The sequence below is a fragment of the Macrotis lagotis genome, chromosome X (genome assembly GCF_037893015.1).
Source record: "Macrotis lagotis isolate mMagLag1 chromosome X, bilby.v1.9.chrom.fasta, whole genome shotgun sequence".
Taxonomy (NCBI): Eukaryota; Metazoa; Chordata; class Mammalia; order Peramelemorphia; family Peramelidae; genus Macrotis; species Macrotis lagotis.
Genome location: NC_133666.1, coordinates 587,634,675 through 587,653,913, shown reverse-complemented (window position 1 = coordinate 587,653,913; position 19,239 = coordinate 587,634,675). Strand labels below are relative to the sequence as shown.

The following is a 19,239-nucleotide window of genomic DNA, read 5'->3' as shown; positions in this document are numbered from 1 at the left end:
GGTGAGATGTTGTTTCTCCTGTGGATAAGTTCCATGAGATCAAAGAGAGAAGCTCATCTAAACTTTGATTCTCCCTGACTTCCAGCACATTGCTTTGTACAGTGAGCACCTCGTATTTGATTTTTCTATTTTTTTTTTTTGAGGCTCTTTGCATAATGGATAGTGTTCCAGTCTTAGAGACAAGATGGTATAAGTTTTGAATCTAGCCTCCTAAACTAGCTTATATTCTCTCATCCTTGGTATTCTCAACTTTAAAAATGGGAATAATAATTACAATGCTTACCTCACATAGTTGTTGTGAAGTTCAATTAATATCAAGTACTTAAAATTCTGTAAATCAATATGGAAATCATGGTGATGATGATAGTTAATATATTTATATTATATTACATAGTTCATATATTTATATCATAATATTATATATTATTATATTTGTGTTATATTAATTTATAAATACATTAACTATCATCATCACCATGATTTCCATTTTGGGTGGGTGATTGAGTTCATACTCTGGGTAATTCCTTTTTCCTTCACTTGATTTAGTGTATGTAAATCTGAATTCAAACTCAGATTTGAAGTAACACTTTTTAAATCATGACTGGCATTTGACTTATTTTAATTCTGTTACCTGTATCAGACTTATAGTCACTTGGGGACCTTGGCTTTTTTTTAAAAATTTTAGGAAGAGCTTCTATTTCTGTTTTTTATATATCGAAACATTTTAAGAGATGTTAGCAGAGCATCTTCAGAAGTCACTTTTTAAAAGTTATGGTTTTAAGCTATTTCTGAAAAGAAGAGAAAGGCCAGGAAGAGAACAACAGGTTTTGGTTTGCTAGGTCAGAAGCTGTTATTACATTCTATATCTGTGTTAGTAGATGGATATTTTTCATCTTCAGAAGTATGGGGGGAAAAAAGAAAGCATTAGATACATGAAACTACCCCCCCTCATTTTCTACAAAGGTATTTTAAAACAAGGTAACTAGAATTTTAAAACTATAATTCTGCTTATCACATTTGTTTGCTTGTCTACCTACTTTTCCTTCCTTCCATCCCTCCTTCCCTCCCTCCCTCCCTCCTTCCTGCCTTCCCCCTCTATTTGTCTTTCTTTCTAATCTTTCCACTGATGACTCCCTGTCTCAACTAGGTTGCTGCAGGTGCAGCTCTGACTCCAGACTGGGCTGCAGGTTTCCCTCCCCAGGGCAGCCTGGCAGCTTTCTAGTCTTGGGAGCCTTGTCATTCAGAACGTTGAGTCCCCTCTGACTGCAGGACTTTGCCCACTGTGCTAGCCTCCCTGAGGAAGCAGGTAGCATTTGCTTATTATAGACCTGAAGTCTGAGTAGGGACTTTAGAGGCTAGTTGTCCAGAACTTCATTTATTAGAGGAGGAAATGGCATCTCAAGGAGATAAAGTGATTTGCTCAGGGATCCACAAGGAATAGGCATCAGAAGCTGATGGCAAACCCAGGTCCTCTGACTTTAGAGCTTTGCTGCTCAGACTCCATTCCTATCCATTTCACTAGGAACTATATGTAACCCCCTGAGTGGAGTCAAATAAAATACTCATTAGAAGCACAAACAGCTTTTCTGTTGCTTTTCCTTCTCTCAGTATTTCTATCTAGGGGAGAAAGTAAAATGAGGAAGCACAGCATTGATGACCCAAAGGGCTGTCCATGAAAGAGCAAGTGTGAGGTATGTTTTGCTGCCTTCCAGAGAATGCACCAGATTAAAATGAAATTGGGAGATATTTAACACAATAAATAAAAAATACAATATAAAGTGTTGTTATTCAGTTGCTTCTTGGTCTGCAAAGATACTGAAATAGTTTGCCATCTCCTTCTCCAGCTCATTTTTAGATGAGGAAACTGAGACAAACAAGGTTAAATGACTGGCCCAAGGTCTTACAGTTAGTGTCTGAGGCCAGGTTTGAACTCATGAAGATGAAGCCTCTTGACTCCAGCCTACACTCTCTCTCTGTTGTGCCGCCTAGGTGTCCACAATAGAACATAGATCATGTGAATGTGCAGTTTTGAAATCAGTAAGTGGAAGCAAGGATTTTTATAAATGATTTGGTGACCCCATTTCTATTAGAGTTTGACATTCTGTGTAGTGGAGGAAACCATAGATGTAATATAGAAGAGGCCGAGCTTTCCACTTATATCTAACAAAGCTAGGTGGGAGGCAAGGTAATGGAAGATCACCAGTTGGGTGGACTGGATGATGGACTGAATCTTCTTTGTAAGTCTCTCTGGTAGGTTAAGTACCATGTTGCCTGTATGACCCAAATGTTGGAAAAAGTAATGCCTCTACTGTGAGAATTCTTGAGTAAATGTTTGTCTTCTGGTAGACAGCTTTGGTCCTCCCTGGCTTCTGTCGTAATAATACTGCTCCTTGCTAGGTGCCTCCAAGAAGTTGTTTTAGACTCCTCAGGTTTCTACTTTTAGACACTTCTGCTCTTCCCTAGGAAAATACTGTTTAGAAAAAGGTATGAGGTCAAAGAATTTGTAGCCATGGCAGAGTGAATGAGAGAGCAGAAGGCACATTCTTGGACTTTTTGGATGAATCCAAGGCTGGAGGCACATGGGGAATGTGGTGCCAGTTGCGGTGACTGACCTCCACACATTTGTATGTGTAGCAGATGGCATACCTAGTTTATTCCCTGGTACAGTCTGGCCAATGTGGCAGCTTGAAGCACGCTGAGATAGCTTCTGTGATGCAATGCTGAGATAGGCAGTCCTCCAGCAAGGCTGTCAAGGTGAAAGAGAGCTGGGTTTCTGGTGTTTGGGGATTTTTAAGAACAGCAGCCTGAGCTGTAGGTTTAAAAGTCTAGACAATAATACTGTCTTTGGCCACACACTGTAGAATGCATTAGGATTTATAAAAAAATAAAAAATAAAAAAATGTGAATTTCCCAATAGTCATTCACTCAACAAGCATTCAATAATCACCTACTATATTTAGCAAAGACAAAAAAGACATTAATCCTGCTTTTAAGAAGTTTGTTAGTCTACTTAAGGAATATCTCACACACACACACACACACACACACACACACACACACAAAGATATTTGCAAAGTTCTGTGGGAGAGCACTAACCATTAGGAAAGGGGATCAGGGAATGTCTCTTGTAGGAGATGCCATTTTGATCAGCTGAATTTTGAAAGAAATAGTATAACAACAAGCATTTATGCCAGAGACTATTAGGCTGTTCTTAAAGAGTGTTTATATTCTACTAAGAATTGCCTATAGGGAAGGAAACTAGGGATTCTGAGATGTAAAGGTGAAAAGGGAATTCATATTAGGCATGAGGGACAGCCTTAAGTATGAGTATATGTGGAATGACAAATAATCCAGTTCATGTACAGTAAGACTAAAAAAAAAGAGGAGGTCCTGGCCATTCTTGAACAGGTTTGGTTTTAACTGCATATGTGTTCCCATGATTGTTAAAGGATTTTCAAAGTCAAGTTCAAATTTGATTCTGGGCTTTATGCATCCCTTCAACTACTCCAGGTTGTTCCATGAAGTATCTGAACATTTTGTTATTAATTTATTGAGTCTCTATCTTGGGGGTTCTTAACCAGGAGTTCATCAGTGTTCATCATCTTACCTCTTCACTCCCAACCTGCAAGTGTGTGGATAGATTTAAGGTAGTCCTTGAACTTGGGGGGGGCGCAAATCACATCTTTATTTAAATATAATTTGTAATCCTAGATATTTTATTTTTTGCATTTATAAACCTCATTCTAAGAAGTGTTTGATAAACTTGCCTGGATTGCTTCATGTCTTTAGGGCACAACAGTAAAGGGCTGCTCTGCCTTTCCGGTGTTGTCCTTTGTCCCTGCAGAAGGGGGTGGTAAGAACGTGTTGGCCTTTGGCTTTGAGAGATAAAAATAAATGAATGTAGGAGAAACATGGCAGGGGGGTGGAGGGTGTCTTTAAAAGTGATTTCCTGAAGGGAAATCTCATGCCTTTGTATCCTGTCAGACAGACAATAGAGTGCAGAAAGGAATAGAGAAGAGTCTAGTCAGCGTTGGCTGTTTGCTTGGAATTAACTGAAGACTCTGGCTTTGTGTGACTTTGTATGTTTTAGCCAGTAATCATTGATCCATAGTCATAATCCATTTATTACCAGGCCTTTTATGTATTGCCTTTTTCCTTTGGGATGCTAAATATCAATTGGAGTGAGAAATGGAAACCAGTTTCCTTTTTGTTGTGGTTATCTCAGTAATCATTAACAAGCTTATCCATGAGAAATATTGGTAGTTGGAGAAATATTATTAGGGAAAAGTGAAAGATTGTATCATGAAGAGCACACCTTGGGTAGATTGTGTCACTCTTCATAAACATATAAAAGTGGTGAATCAGATTTGATAAGCAGAGAATCCAGGGTTGAGTAGACTAAACTTGAGAGATGTTTCCTGCCTCCTCTGAGGATAATTGCCAGTATTGAACACTATCTTGTTAAGGCATAGTTATGACTTTGTATAACAAGTTTTTGTATAGCCCGAGTTTCAGGTTCCTTGTCAAGCCTTGGGTGTCCTAAATGAACAACCAATTTACAGTTGGTAGGGAGTATGTTTTGTGAATGGAACATATATTCCAGATAATAGAAGGTTAAACTAATTTATTTGGGAGGGCCTAATGGAGTTATGTAGTGGGAGTTAGAGGAAGAAGACAGTTCTTGCTTAGTCATCCTGAAAGGGAATGAGCTGCCTCACAAAGAAGAATTTCCTTGTCAGTGAAACTGTTTGAAGGAGTGTCTGTGTGGCCACTTTTCAGATGTGGTGGAGGGGCAGCTAGGTGGTACAATGGGCAGAATGTGGGACTTAGATTTGGGAAGATCTGAATTCAAATCTTGCCCAGACACCTAATTAGTTGAGTGGCCCTGGACAATTGACTTAATTACTCATAGCTGCTTTTTAAAAATCTGTAAAATGGAGATAATAATGAGACCCAATCTCTCAAGGGTGTTTTTGAGGATAAAATGAGTTGAAATATGTGAAAACCCTAAAGCACTCAAAAGTAGGTATGCATTTTAGCTATTATCATCATCATTGTTATTATGTCCTTTCCAGGTTGCTGAGTTGGTTTGGACTTTTGACTTCGTTTCATTGTTTATAACCCCACAACTGTTTTGTTTCGTGTAGTCTCAGTAAAGAGTTCAAGGATTGAATAAACAGTTCCAAGACATCCAATTTTCTGAACATTGAGGTCAGGGTGGAGACTACTCTGTTGAAGAACTTTGGGAGATGCTATTATTACGACTGACAGTCTCAAACTGAGCCACCTTCTGTCAGTTCCTGGCTGGTATCCAAGTGAAAATCATGAAGGAGTTGACTAGTTTGGGGCTGCCTTTTTTTTTTTTTTTTTTTTTTTTTTTGGCCCTTCTCCCTGGAGCCTATAGTTTTCTGAGTGTTTGAAGGAGGGAGAAACTGTTCCTACAAAACATATGGTAGCCTTTTTCTTGCTTAAAAGCTGCCCTCAAACCCCACCTGTGTTCAGCCTTTTGTGATTTGGTGGGATGTACTGTTATCCAACAATGCCTCTCATTGCCTAACATTGCCACCCCTTTCTTGCATGAATAGTCCCTAATTTAGAACTTAAAAAAATATGTAAGATATGGTATGTGACAAGGACCTAGCTTTATTAACTTTCTGCTTCCATAATTAGTACTAGTTTCTAAAGTTACCACCCAGTTCCATATGTTCTTGTAAAAAGTTTAGCTGGTTTTCAAAATAAAAACTGATTCTGGTCCATCCATAGTCTTATTTTCTTTCACTCTTAGAGTATTCCTCTACTTTTAGTCTACCCCCTGCCCCCAGACTTTACTTATCTGACTCTCCTTAGATTCTCCCCCCGCCCCCAGCTAGAATATAAGCTCACAGAGGGCAGGAACTATTCCATTTTGGTTTGGTTTAGTATCTATAGTGCCTCATTCTTATTGTTGTTTTGTCTGTTTCTAATTCTTCATGACCCCATTTGGGGTTTTCTTGGGAGGGATACTGGGGTGATAAGCATTTCCTTCTGCAACTCATTTTAGAGATGAGGAACTGAGGCAAACAAGATTAAGTGAATTACACAGCTAGTTAATGAGGTCAGATTTGAATTCAGGTCTTGCTGACTATCCATTGAACCATCAAGTTGCCTGCTTTTTTCATTAAATTGGGCTGTATTTTGGACTGAGAGGCAAGGTATTTTTGGTTTTAAGACAATCTTAATGAATTGAAAGATTTAGACTATATTTTTTTTTTTGTATAATGTTAGCTTATGTTTCTTAATTAACTCTCCTTTAATGGCAAACAGAATAATTCCCTTATTTCTAGAGCAGAACCAGGTGGCTATTACCAGCTTTTTGCTTGGAAACTGGAGGTATGGTCACCACTCTTTAACAGTAGCTCTGAAAAAGCTACGATGAGGCATGGTTGATTGAGACTAAGCTTTGGTGAAGGTTGCATCTGACTTCCAGGGATCCATGGCTGCAAGTTTAGTGAAGCATCCTTTTGGGAATGGCCACATGTTGCTGCTCTTAGCAAACAGCTCCGACCTTTATGATCAGGCGCGTGCTGAGATTTTCAAAATGCATTTTCCTGTCCAGTGGTTCTGCCTGACTCTTAATTAGCCTTCCAACAACATTAGTCTGTAAATGGGAAACTGAAATGCTCAGTGACTTTGTTGTAGCTCTGGATAAAGCTCCCCTCCCACCCCCACCTCCCTTTTTGCTTCCTCTCATCCCTCCTTCTGGGACAGTTCAGCCTTTTCAATTCACACTTGCCACCTGCCTCCAAGATGGACCAACTGACTATATGTATGCCCATTAGCTGCCTGCTGTGGGGCAGGATGGGATCTGCTTGCAAATGAGGAGGCTTAGAACCACAGAACAATGCCACTTGATGGCTCGCTTCTGTCCACATCCAATAACAGAGTCACTGTGGCCTGTTGCAGTTGGGAAGATAAAGTCTGCCCAAAGCCCTTTTTTCTCTTCTGGACAATTGGTGCTGTGGCATCGCTTCCTTTCTCTGTTGTATTCCCCTTTATCTCCAGGCTTTTGTTTTCCACCCACTCTACATTCTCTTCCCAACTTCTAATGTAGAGTTTGCTCTGTGTATATTAATATGTAAAGTACATTTCTCAAGTGCCCGTCACCATTGTACCCCTGCCATTATCAATCAGTATAAATCACTTTAATTTTTGCCTAGTGCAAAGTGTCTCATTTATGAGGGAGCTGATCTAAGATGAGAAACAAAAATTTTGTTCTCTCTCATCCCAAAGTCTTCACGAATACAGAGAAGAATAGACTCTTAGGTGTACAACATTCAAAGAAATAAATATTTGGTCCTATGAGTATTTCTTGATGAGGTAAATTATATACAACCTTGCCATTAATCATTATAATATCTAAACTGATGTTGACACTATATAGTTTTCTCTTACATTTTCTCTGCCTGCCTTTCTTTGGTGGATTCTTCAAGGCTCAGCTTGAATCTTGTAAATAAGGTCCCCTATAGTAGGCTTTAGATCTTAAAATTCAATGGTATTTTGCCAATATCATTGATACTTACAGAGCAGGTGCTGATATCTTTGTAGAATGTAAACCATAGGATCATAAAAAACCTGAGCATTCCCCCCACATTTTACAAATAAGGAAACTGAGTTCAGAGATGTTAAGGGGACTGAACCCAGATCCTGCTGTGCAAAATACCTTGTTATTTCAAATTTTCAAAACTCTTAACTATCCTCTAGTTCCTATTTGATTGCATCTTAGTCAAGAAGAATTTGCAGGTATTTAAAGGTTGATAATGAAAACAGTTCTGCCTCAGCCATCCACAAAGTGCTTTGACCAGTATTATAGCCAATAGCCAATATGTGTGTATGTGTGTGTATACATATAAATACACATATGTAGAAAATAATTTTTCCTATTGTCTATTTTAAGTCTTTGAGCTTAAAGACAATTTCTTTTTATAGCTTTAGAGAGAAGTTTTTTCCTAATATGGGTTGGGAAAAAAATGAATGTTTTTGAAAGATAATCATTTTGATTACCCTTTTCCTCCTCCTCCCCCCCCCCCCCCAGTCCCCTTAATAATCTAGATGTATCAGGCATAGTTCTACCTGTCATATACCTCTTTGCTATTTCTGGTCCCTTCCTTGGGAATGATGGAAAAGCAGTAGCAATGTGTCCCTATCTGAATACAAATCTCAGTCTGTCCTTGAGTAGAGCCTAATATTCTGCTGTGGGCACAAAGGTTGTCTGGCCCTCTACCTTTAAGATTAAAAATGCTGACAATACAAATGATGGAAATCAAAGATAACATCAGGATCATGGAAAGAGTACAGGATTTGAATCAGGAGAGAACTGGCTTTGAATCCTACATTCCCTTATAATTTCCTTATCCATGGGTAGGATCTACTTCACTGGATCATAATGAGAATAGCTGTAATGAGAGAATGGATGTAAAGTGATATGTAAATTTTAAAGCAACTAGGTGGGATAATGGATTGGACCTGGAGTCAGGAACATTCAGCTTCATGAGTTCAGATCTAGCCTCTGATGTGACCCTGAGCAAGTCACTTGAGTCTGATTGCCTCAGTTTCCTCATCTTTAAAATGAACTGGAGAAGGAAATGGCAAACTGCTCTGGGACTTTTTTGTGAAAACCCCAAGTGGGGTCACAAAGAGTTGGACTCAACTGAAACAATGGGACAACAACAGCAGCAAACTTTTAAGCACTATATTAATGTCTGCAGTGGCTATCCATACGAATTCAGTTGTCAGGCCTTCCCTTCCAACTTTTGAGTGATTCAGAACTTCTTGTACAAGATCTTGGTTGAGGAGAGAACTAGAATATTTAACAGAGACTCCTTCATCTGAGTGAAATATTAACAACAATAACGATTATTATTACTTTGAAAATTATTAATAATAGCTAGCATTTATATCACTCATTAAGATTTACAAAGTATTTTATTTATAAAGTATATTTACAAAGTACATGTATCTCATTTGACCTTCATAACAATCCACTGAGGTAGATGTTAATTTTATAACTGTTTTACAGATATTGAAACTGAGGCACAGAAGAAATTCAGTGCTTTCCCTCTTTTAATTATGTCCTATTTGTCCTATATTGGTTTGCATGTCCTCTATTAGATCATATCTCCAACACAGGCACTTAATAACTGTTCATTGATTGATTTGCTCAGGCACATAGTAAGTTACCATCTTGGGAATCAGAAGACACATGGTACAGCGTAAAAGAGTGCTGGCATGGTATTCTATTGATTCTTATAGTCAACTCGTAAACAACCCGAGTATGGGGAGGCTGTTTAGGCCGTCACCAGTTATGACGATTGCAGCTGCTTTGATTCTGCTGTTTGGCAAATGGCTTGATCTGTGAAGGCTTTTCTGGTTGATTTTATCAGACAGGCAGTAGTAGGTTGATTTCTGGCCAAGTTGTTTCCATGGAAATTACGTTGGAGCTTAGAAGTAGGGACTGGGTTGAGAAAGTCTGTGTGTTAGGGTCGCGGATGGGGGTGATGATACACATGGATCCTAAGAGCTGGAAGAGACTGTAGAAACTCTCTAGGTCAACAGCCTTATTTCACCAATGAGAAAACTGAAGCCTGCCCATTCCTATTTGTTAGACTTCTTTAGAACCCATGTAATCTGGCCATATGATTTCCCTTTCTTAGACCAGATGGCATTGGCATGCTCCATCATGTTCATAAATTCCTATAGAACTTATGTTTATACCATTTGTTATATTGCCTTATATTAAATTGTCCTGGGTGGGGAGAGGCATTTGTATTTTCCCTCCCCAACTAGATAGTTTCTTATGGATCAGTAAATATCAAGCATTCTTAACCTACATTTTGTTCCTTCCCCAATATCAAACACTGCACACAGTGGGCACTGCTAACGATGGTGCCAGGGTATACTATTGATTACAAACTCCAGCGCCATCTATGAGGCAGGTTAAGGAAGACATAAGACAAGTCAGGCCCTTCAGTTGACCAATCAAGGAGTTGTAAAAGAGACTTGAATTTACCATATATAGAAAGGGATGATGTCAAGACATTTTCTTATTGGTTAGTACTGTAAACCTCTGTGTAGCAATTCTAATGGGAACACACTGTTCCAGACAAAAAGCTGGAAATAAATGTTTATCCATACCCTGATCTATATCTAAACCATTTCAGAATGATGACTTTTGTCATTCAGTATTGCCTTTAAGGACTGGGGTCAGTTGTCTGTTAACTAACATTTGTTTTGCTTAGCAGTGGAGTTGATAAGAGTTTGGTCTTCCTCTTTATGTCCCAACCTTAGAGAAATTAATATCAAGGTTAATAATCCATATCCCTTTGTTTTCTTTGATTGATATATGCTCATGTTAAGAATTAAAAGTGGAACATTTGTGCTTTGGTTTGGAATAATGCCAAGATTCTATAAAATTTTTAATGTATTTATTGCTCTAAATTTTCCTTTAAAATTTTTTTAAATTTAAGGCAATAGGGTTAAATGGGTTGCCCAAGGTCACACAGCTAGACAATTATTAAATGTCTGAGGCCACATTTGAATTCAGGTCCTCCTGATTCCAGGGCCAGTGCTATATATCCACTGTGCCATCTAGCTGCCCCTTTTTCCTTTTTTTTTTTAAGCACATGGACTTTATAAAAAGTTTCAGTGCAGTTTTCAGCTTTTGGGACACCTTGTGTATGTGAGAGAAACACTTACAGAGTTTGAGCTTTGTCAGAAAAGGCTGTAAATAAATAATGGCTTCATTGCCAATGCCTTCAAAATCCTAGGATCTCAGAACTTTTCAAAGGACGGTGTTAATTCTACTCAACTGTCTTTCCTTATTCTGAGGCAGCAAAATGGTTCCTAGCTGAACCTGTAGTCAGAAAGATCTGAGTTCAAATCAGGGTATGTGACACTAAGTTAAGCCACTTAACTCAAGATATCTCAGACCATTTCTAAAAAGACCCAAGATCAGTGAAAACCCACCTTTTCTGGCATTCCACATCTGTTTGGTGTGGTCCTTTGGATGACCAGTTTGAGGCATCAAAATAGATGCTCTGTAGTCAGAATCATAGTGATAGACTCTCTCTCCCATGCCAGAAATGCTCCCCCTTTGTTCCTTCCCTCTTGGGACTTTCTAACAATTACCTTTGATCAAATGTTGTCTTCCCCATGAGATATTTCAGGATCTTCTTCTCAAGGGCTTCCCCCAAATACTTTATATATACTGTTTATGTATTTTGTATTGTTTTTGTGTTGTTATATTCAATCCCCTCATCACCACACACATTGATTTCATTATTAAGCACATGCTAACTGCTTAATAAATTTTTTGTTGAATAAATTAAGCACATATGGTCCTCCATAATTTTTATTGAAATATAAAGCACACAGCAGGTATTTAATAACTTTTGTTGAATAACTTTAAGTACCTAGTAGGTGCTCCTTAATTTTTGTTGAATATATAAAGCATATAGGTGTGCCTGCCTCTTGTGACCTTTAGCCAAAATATTAATTGACCTTTAGCCAAATGAGGAGCCAGAACCAAATAAAAATGAAATTTTTCCCCATGGGGAAAGAAGATTATTCATGCTTGTTTATAGTGCTTATTAAGGGCTATAGCTGGTAGGTGGTTACCAAGTAAACAGTGCCATCTGCTGGCTTTGCCCTGAGAAGCTGGCTGTGATTTGAAAGCAAGGAACAGGTGCCCCATCTTCTACTCCACTGAGATAGCTGGGGTACTGTAACCAAATGTAAGATGCTCGCAAAGGTCCTGATTGGTAGTCTTGTTGTTGGGTTCATCTGGCACACTCTCCTGGTAGAATGTATGTAATTTCTTTGAAGGAAGGGATTTAACATTTATTTTTATTTTTAGAAGGTACCTTTTTTAACTCTAGTTAGAGATAATGGACAGAGACCAGCATCCTTTCCACAACTTTGCACTCAGTATCATTTTATCCTGTTTTCTTACAGAGTCTTAAGGGTCTTTTAGAAGAAAACTTTGAAATGTGCTTGAACCCAGAACTTTATCCGCAGGGTAACCTTTCAAGCTTTTGAAGACACCTATTTTATATATATATATATATATATATATATATATATATATATATATATATATATATATATATATATTCTTGGTCTGTTCTTCTCCAAGAAAAATAAATATACCTAATTTCTTCAACTGAGCATCACAGATGACATGAACCCAACATTCTGGTTATCTTCCTTATGGCACAGTCCAATTCATCATGATTCTTAAACTGGGATATCCAGAACTAATATATTATTCCAGTCCTAAACAAGACCCAGAATTTAACATATCACACTGCTGACTCATGAAGCTTGCAATAAACTCAAAACCCCCAGATCTTGTTCAGAACAGCTGCTGTCCTCCCAGTCGTTAATGGTAAAGTTGGTTTTGTGTAACTATGCAAGAGGTTTTTAAAAAGTTTTATTGATGTGTTTTGTTTCTATATTACAGACATTGACATCACCCTTGCCTAATGAGAGATTAAAAAGGAAAACAATAAATAAAATTAATAATGCAATGAACTCTTCTGAAAGTGCATCAAAACATTCTACATCTGTAGTAGCACAAATCCCTCTCCCCCTCAAATTTTTTTAATCAGCAGAAATCTGTTTTCTCTCTGTATTACCCTCTGGTCCATTGCGGGGTGGGGGGGGGGGAGAAAGAAAAATATATTCCTTATAATGTCTGTGTGTGTGTGTGTGTGTGTGTGTGTGTGAAGCAAAATAAATATTCCCTCTTTTTCTCCTTCCTCTTTGTTTTTCTCTCTTTATTTGTATCTCTTGTTTGTCTCTCCTCTGTGTCTATATGTGTATGTATGCGTGCATATGTATACATATATATATATATAGTATGTGTGTATATATATATATATATACATATATATATATATTTCTTTACCATAAATCCATCATCTTTCCTTCATAAATACCACGTTTCATACTTGCTCCTCTGGAATTGTGAATGCTTATTGAATTAATCAAAATTCTTGCAGTTTTCAAAATTGCATGTTTTATAGTGCTGTTGTAATGTGTTCTTATTGCATTCTTCATCATTTTATAAAAATCTTCAAAATTGTTCATTTTTATAAAATTAATGCTAAGGTATAAAATGTTCTTTCTGGCTCTGCTCACTTCACTCTGCATCAATTCATATAAATCTTTCCATGTGTTTTTGAAACCTTCTATTTCTTTGTTATAGGACAATAGTACTCCATCACATTCATAGATAATAGTTTATTGAGCTTAATAATAATAGTTTAATAGTTTAAAAATAAGTATAGTTTAAATAAAATAAATATAATAATGATAATAAATAAAAATAAAATAGTTTAAAAATAATAGTTTATCCTCAAATGGTTGTCATCACATTAGTTTCTGGAAGTTTTTTTTTGCCTTCACAAAAAAGAGTTATTATAAATGGTTTTTTACATTTACCCCAGCGAATTTCACCTTAAATAGATTCATTCAATGCTCTGGCCTCTAAATCTTTATTGGAGCATGACTTTTGGCCAATGTTTTAGAATCCTTGCAGATTTGTATGGGATACAAATTTGATGAACATGTCATCTATACATTTATCCTAGTCATTTAAAAAAAATTTAAGCAGATTAGGGCTAGCACTGATTCTTGGAGGTTCCATTTTAAGGCCTATCATGTTGATATTGAATTACTAACAACTATGCTGTGAATCTGTCATTCAACCAGTTCTTAATATAAATTATGTTTAGTCCATATTTCTCTATCTTCAGCACACAAAAAAATAGGAGATAGTTCATTAAAAGCTATGCAGAAATGTAGGCAAACTATTTCCCTGGAATTTACCTCATCCCCTAGTTAAATAATTGTCAAAAAAAGAGAGATGAGGTTTTTCTCTCGAGCTGTTTTTGATGAAACTAGGCTACCTAACTAATTATAGCTTCCCTTTCAAGATGTTTGCCTATCATCTCTTTAATGATCTTATCCAGAATTTGTCTAGCAACTAAGTCAAATTTATTTGCTTATACTTTAGATTCTAGCCCTGGCATTCTTAATTTTTTTATTGTTATTTTTGAATTTTTGCTAAGCAATGGGATTAAGTGATTTGCCCAAGGTCACCCAGCTAAGCAAGTATTAAGTATCTGAAGTTACATTTGAACTCAGGTCCTCCTGACTTCAGAGTTGGTACTCTATCCACTGTGCCATCTAACTGCCCCCCCCATTTTATTTTATTATTTATTTATTTATTATGGTTGAGGCATTTGTCCTCCAAATTTTATTGTATCTCTTCCATTTTTTCATTATCTCTTAAAACAGAGCAGCCTCATATGTTAGCACTTTCAGGATTCTAGGTTTAGGTAACTTGAATTCATGAAAGGCAACTAGGTGTTCCATTGTTGTATATCCTTAATTAAGTTGGGTATCAAGTTTGTTCTGTCATTTATAGAATGAAGGTCAGTCTATTGGCAGAGAATAGCAGAAGTATAATAAAAATTGAGCAAATTGGGTTTTTCTCATTTATCCTTTACTTCTCTTATTTGTTTTAGCTAATTTTGATTTTTTAATGAAGATCATATAATACACACACACAGAGCATATTTTTTGTAATGCACATGTTTTATTTATATGTACTAAAAAGGTGTTTGATATTCAGGATAAAGGGGAAAGAATTTTTTCTTAAATACTTTTAAAGACCCTAGTGTGTACATTCTTCTCCCAATACACATTGTATCCTGTCTACAACATAATTTATGGTCTTTGAGTGTTGTGTTGACTAAAAGATTGATTAAATTTTAGCTAAGGTCAACCCTTAGACAGTTGACATAAAATAGTCCAACTAAATTGCCTGGTGAGTTCCCTGTGGATCTACATTCTTCTCTTCAGTCTAATCATGCTCTTCTTCAATGCACTTTTTTTTTTTCACTTTGAGTCTTGAGCATCCCCTATCCTTGCCTTGATTTCTTCTCTTTACATATGAGCCAGGTCCTTTCCAGACTAGTGTAAAACTTGCCAGAGTTTATGCTCAGGCTACTGGTCTAAAATTCAAGAGTTTAGAGTCACCTCTATGCTCCCCATGAATAAAGGAGAGAGGGTAGGGCTTCAGGGAAGAGATGCAGAATAAAGGAAGAAATTAAAATGATTTCCACAAAGAGCAGGACTGAAGGGCAGTCTAGATCACAAGGCAGAGAATACTAGAGGAGGTAATTCCTGCCTGGTACATTAACTTTGTCTTCAATTCATAGAGTTTTGCTTTGTACATATATTAATATTTAATCAACTCTAAATTGCTTGGTCTAATAAAAATAGTGCCTTATTTGACACTTTTTTTTGTGCTGAACTCACAAGCTTCAGTGTTTCCATAACATTTATAATTTTGCCTGGCCTTCAGATGTTTAGTGTGGAGCTACCATCTGTGATTATAATCAGCTTCCTCCCCATACTCCCTCCACCCCAAACTAACAGAGTTGCTTATTCAAGCATTGCATTCGAGAAGGGGAAGGAGAAGGAGAACATGACAAATCATTTCCAAAAAAGACAAAAAAGAGAGTGGGGGGTTTTGGGTTTGGTGTTTTGGGTTTGTTTGTTTGTTTGTTTGTTTGTTTTGACAAATCCAAATAGCCTAGTTGATCTGGTTTTCTCTATCTTCTTTGGTTTGAAAACTTTCCTAGTCAAACTGTTCTTTTAAGTCGTTTTTACAGTCCTGTCTGACTCTCCATGGACCCATTTGAGGTTTTTTTGGCAGGGATATTGGAGTGGATATTTCCTTTTTCAGTCTATTTTAAAGATGAGAAATTGAGGCAGAGTTAAGTGACTTGCCCAGGGTCACACAGTTATTAGTATCTGTGTAAGGCAGGATTTGAATACATATAACTTCTTTCTGGTACAGCACTTTATCCACAGCTGCAGAAAAATTCATTTTATTTTTTCAGATGTTATCTGACATAATTAAATTGCTTCATCCTTGCTACTGAAAATATTACCCTCTCAATTCTGTTAATATGCCAAGACTGGATTTTAATGACTACCCTATGGATTTCTTCAAAAACATTATTTGCTCCCCTGAATATCTTACTGTGGGTTCCCCCCCCCCCCATGAGTCAGAAATAAGATATAGCTTTCCCCTTAATTTTCAGATGGTGTACTAATCATAGTGTTCTATAGGATTGAAGTTACACAAGTTATTCGTCTACGGCATTGAATTCTCTCTATTTTTTCTCTTTTTAAAAACGAATGAGATGTTAAATGGGAGAATATGCATTTGGGGTATGCTTGCTATATCTTGGCTCAACCGTATTTATTTTATGTTTTTCAGGTGGTACCAGAGAAATTGGATCTGCCTTGACCAGAATGTGTATGAGACACAGAAGCATAGAGACCAAACTGAGGCAGTTCTCCAGGTGAGTCCCAATTTATTCAGATAGCAAATTGCATCCAATTATTCAGGCAGTAAGCATTTATTAAGTGCTTACCGTATACAAAACACAGCACTAAGCTATTGGATATACAGGAAGGAAACAAGCATTTAAGTATCTATGGTGTCCTAGAAACTATGCTAAATATTTTACAGATATTATCTCATAGGATTGATTCTCACAACAATCCTGGAAGGGAGGTACTGTTATTATCTTTATTTTTCTAGTTGAGGAAACTGAGGCAGACAGAGGTAAAATTTCTCACCCAGGGCCATAAAGCTCATACATATCTGAAACTAGATTTGAATTCAGCCTACCAAGTCCAGGTCCCTTCCTCACCCTCGATCACTTTGAAAAGCTGAAAACTGACTGAACCAGCAACTCTTGGTTCCCCACCCAACTGCTGATCTAGGAAAATCTGTATGTGATGGGGTGTTGGCAAATTTAGGAGATAGAAGTGGCAGATCCCACTTTATTCCTCATTGCTCTCAAATATTTATTAAGCTGCTAGTTTGTGCAGAGCACTGAAGTAGACCCAGGGGAAGATGCAGTGTTAAGAAGTTTCCCTCTCCTCTTTGGGTGGAGGTTGGGGAGAAATATGTGGCACACTCATATAAGATATAGTCGTATAAAAAGACCAGCCTAGTTAGGTTTGGACAGACTAGCCACCAGCTTAGCCATAGAATGATGAATTTTGAGGGGCCACATTATTCTTTGAGACTGGATCTTCCTGATGCAACCAAGGTGAATGTTCAGTGGGGATTCATGGCTTTAGTCCCACTAATAATAAGTTGGGGAGTATCAATCTGTTCCATTTTGGACCTGGGCCAGTTTGCCCATGTTTAAGCCCCTTCTGCTCTCTGGGACACGGCTTACTCCTTTTGCAGCTCAGACCTTCTAAAGTCAAGTGATGGCATTGATCTTAACCTCCCCCAAAACAGGGGTTACAGATGCCATATCAACTTTTAAATACCATCTACTAAGACTTAAGGTCCATATTAATGGAACAAACCATTATAGGCCTTTCAAATATTGAAGGTTTGATCAACAGGGCTCAAAAGTCTTATTTAAATTTCATTTGCTTTTAACATTTGATAGGTTATCAAATGTTTCTGTGTTGTCATAACTGTTTCAAAGTAGTTGATTTCCTTTGCAATACTGTGTTTCATTTTATGCACTTAAAACTTTATTCTTAACAGAGATCTATAGATCTCACCACACCACCAAAGGGTCTTTGGCACATTACTATTTGTTTGAAGCTAAAACAAGGTCAACTTTGCAATGAGGGGGTATGGAAATGGAGGGGGCAGGGCCCACTAGATTTAAGCACTTCCTAGTACTTTGCCTCTTCACTTCTTAGATACCCCAGTTAGCCCCTAGAAAGAATGAGTAGGTGTAAGCCCAGCCATTCCAAAGAGTGCCAACTGAACTTCCCTTACCTTCTAGCTGAGAGTGGGTGACCTGGTGAGAGTTGAGGATAAGGACTCTAAAACTCCTTAAGTAAGCTAATTTGTTGTTGACTTCTAAGTAACCTCTTAATTAGATATTTAATAGACTGTATTTTTAAAATTAGGGTGCCCTAAAATTAGACTTTAGCCCTGCTCTTTGAGAACTAGGCTTTAAGGCCTCCAAACTTTTATTGTCACTGGGAATTCCTCTGTCACTAATTGAATCTGGGGATGGCCAGATAAATTATATCTTATTGTTGTTCTTTTTTTCCCCAGAAATAGGAACTTTCTAGTTTTGTACATTCAGTGAATTAGAATAGAAAGAATTCTGGATTTGGAGTCAGAGGATCCAGGTTGGAACCACAGCTCTACCACTCCATAGCTGTATGTCCTTGGGCAAGTTAGATTACCTCTGTTAATCCTTAAAAATGAGAGATTTGAACCAGGTGATCTCTGAAGACCCTTCCAGGACCAGAGCCCATGAGTCTCTGCCCCTGACTTTATTTAGGGCAGATATATAGGAAAACTTTCATTGACTTTAATTAGTGAGATTTTTTTTAAACATTATCATACTTCAGATCTGATTATTTGGTTTGCATTTGATGACCCAGATCTGTAATGTATATAAATATACAAAGGACGTTTCTAAGAGCTATGAGTTGCTCATGATTGGTGCTCCTAAAGAGAAGGGTGACTGACCCCTTGTCAAGGACATTGTCAAAGAAGATGCACGTTTGAAGTAGGGGTTGATTTACATGAATCCTCAAGTACCCTTCAATTCTTTAAGATTCTGGTTTTTTTTTTACATTTGTCTGCCTGAATAGTTTGGAAAAATAAACAGATTCTTGTCAAGGTCCTTAAATTTGGGGATGAGAATTTGATCCTTTTAAATTTCCTTAACAGTGTAAAAATTTAACCTAAGAGCCCTCATGAAATCTCACCAATCTTTTATTTCCTGTGGGGATTTTATGAAAAACTTAAGGAAAGCTACTAAAAAATAAAATGACTCAAAGGTAGTTGAAAGAAAGAGGGGATCAAGAAAAGTTTTTGCCAGTACTTTGGCCTTACTTACCCATCATGTTAAAGCCATTTAAGAAGGATAGTTTGTAATGAATTCTAAATTTCCACAAGATAATAAAAGGATGGAGAATTTTGAATTAATTATACAACTTGAAGGATGTCTCAGGTACAGCCAAGAAAAGAACATAGGTGTTTGAGTTTTGTTCAATGAAGAGTGACACCTCCAGAAACAACGTTGATGGGTAGCATAGTCCTTTGGTGCAATTGATTTCATTCAGCAATTATTTAGGTACCCATGATACGTCAGTCGTTGATATAGAGATAAAAATGAAAACCAT

General features: G+C 37.2%; 1 protein-coding gene across 6 annotated transcripts in view; it reads left to right on the top strand.

Moving 5' to 3' along the window:
- Positions 1 to 19,239, top strand: part of MTSS1 (MTSS I-BAR domain containing 1) — a 326,922-nt gene that overhangs the window by 259,533 nt on the left and 48,150 nt on the right. For all 6 annotated transcript variants that reach the window (XM_074201660.1, XM_074201656.1, XM_074201658.1 and 3 more), the window contains exon 7: positions 16,334 to 16,418. In XM_074201660.1, coding sequence (XP_074057761.1) covers positions 16,334 to 16,418 — 85 coding nt within the window. The remainder of the gene's footprint in view (positions 1 to 16,333; positions 16,419 to 19,239) is intronic.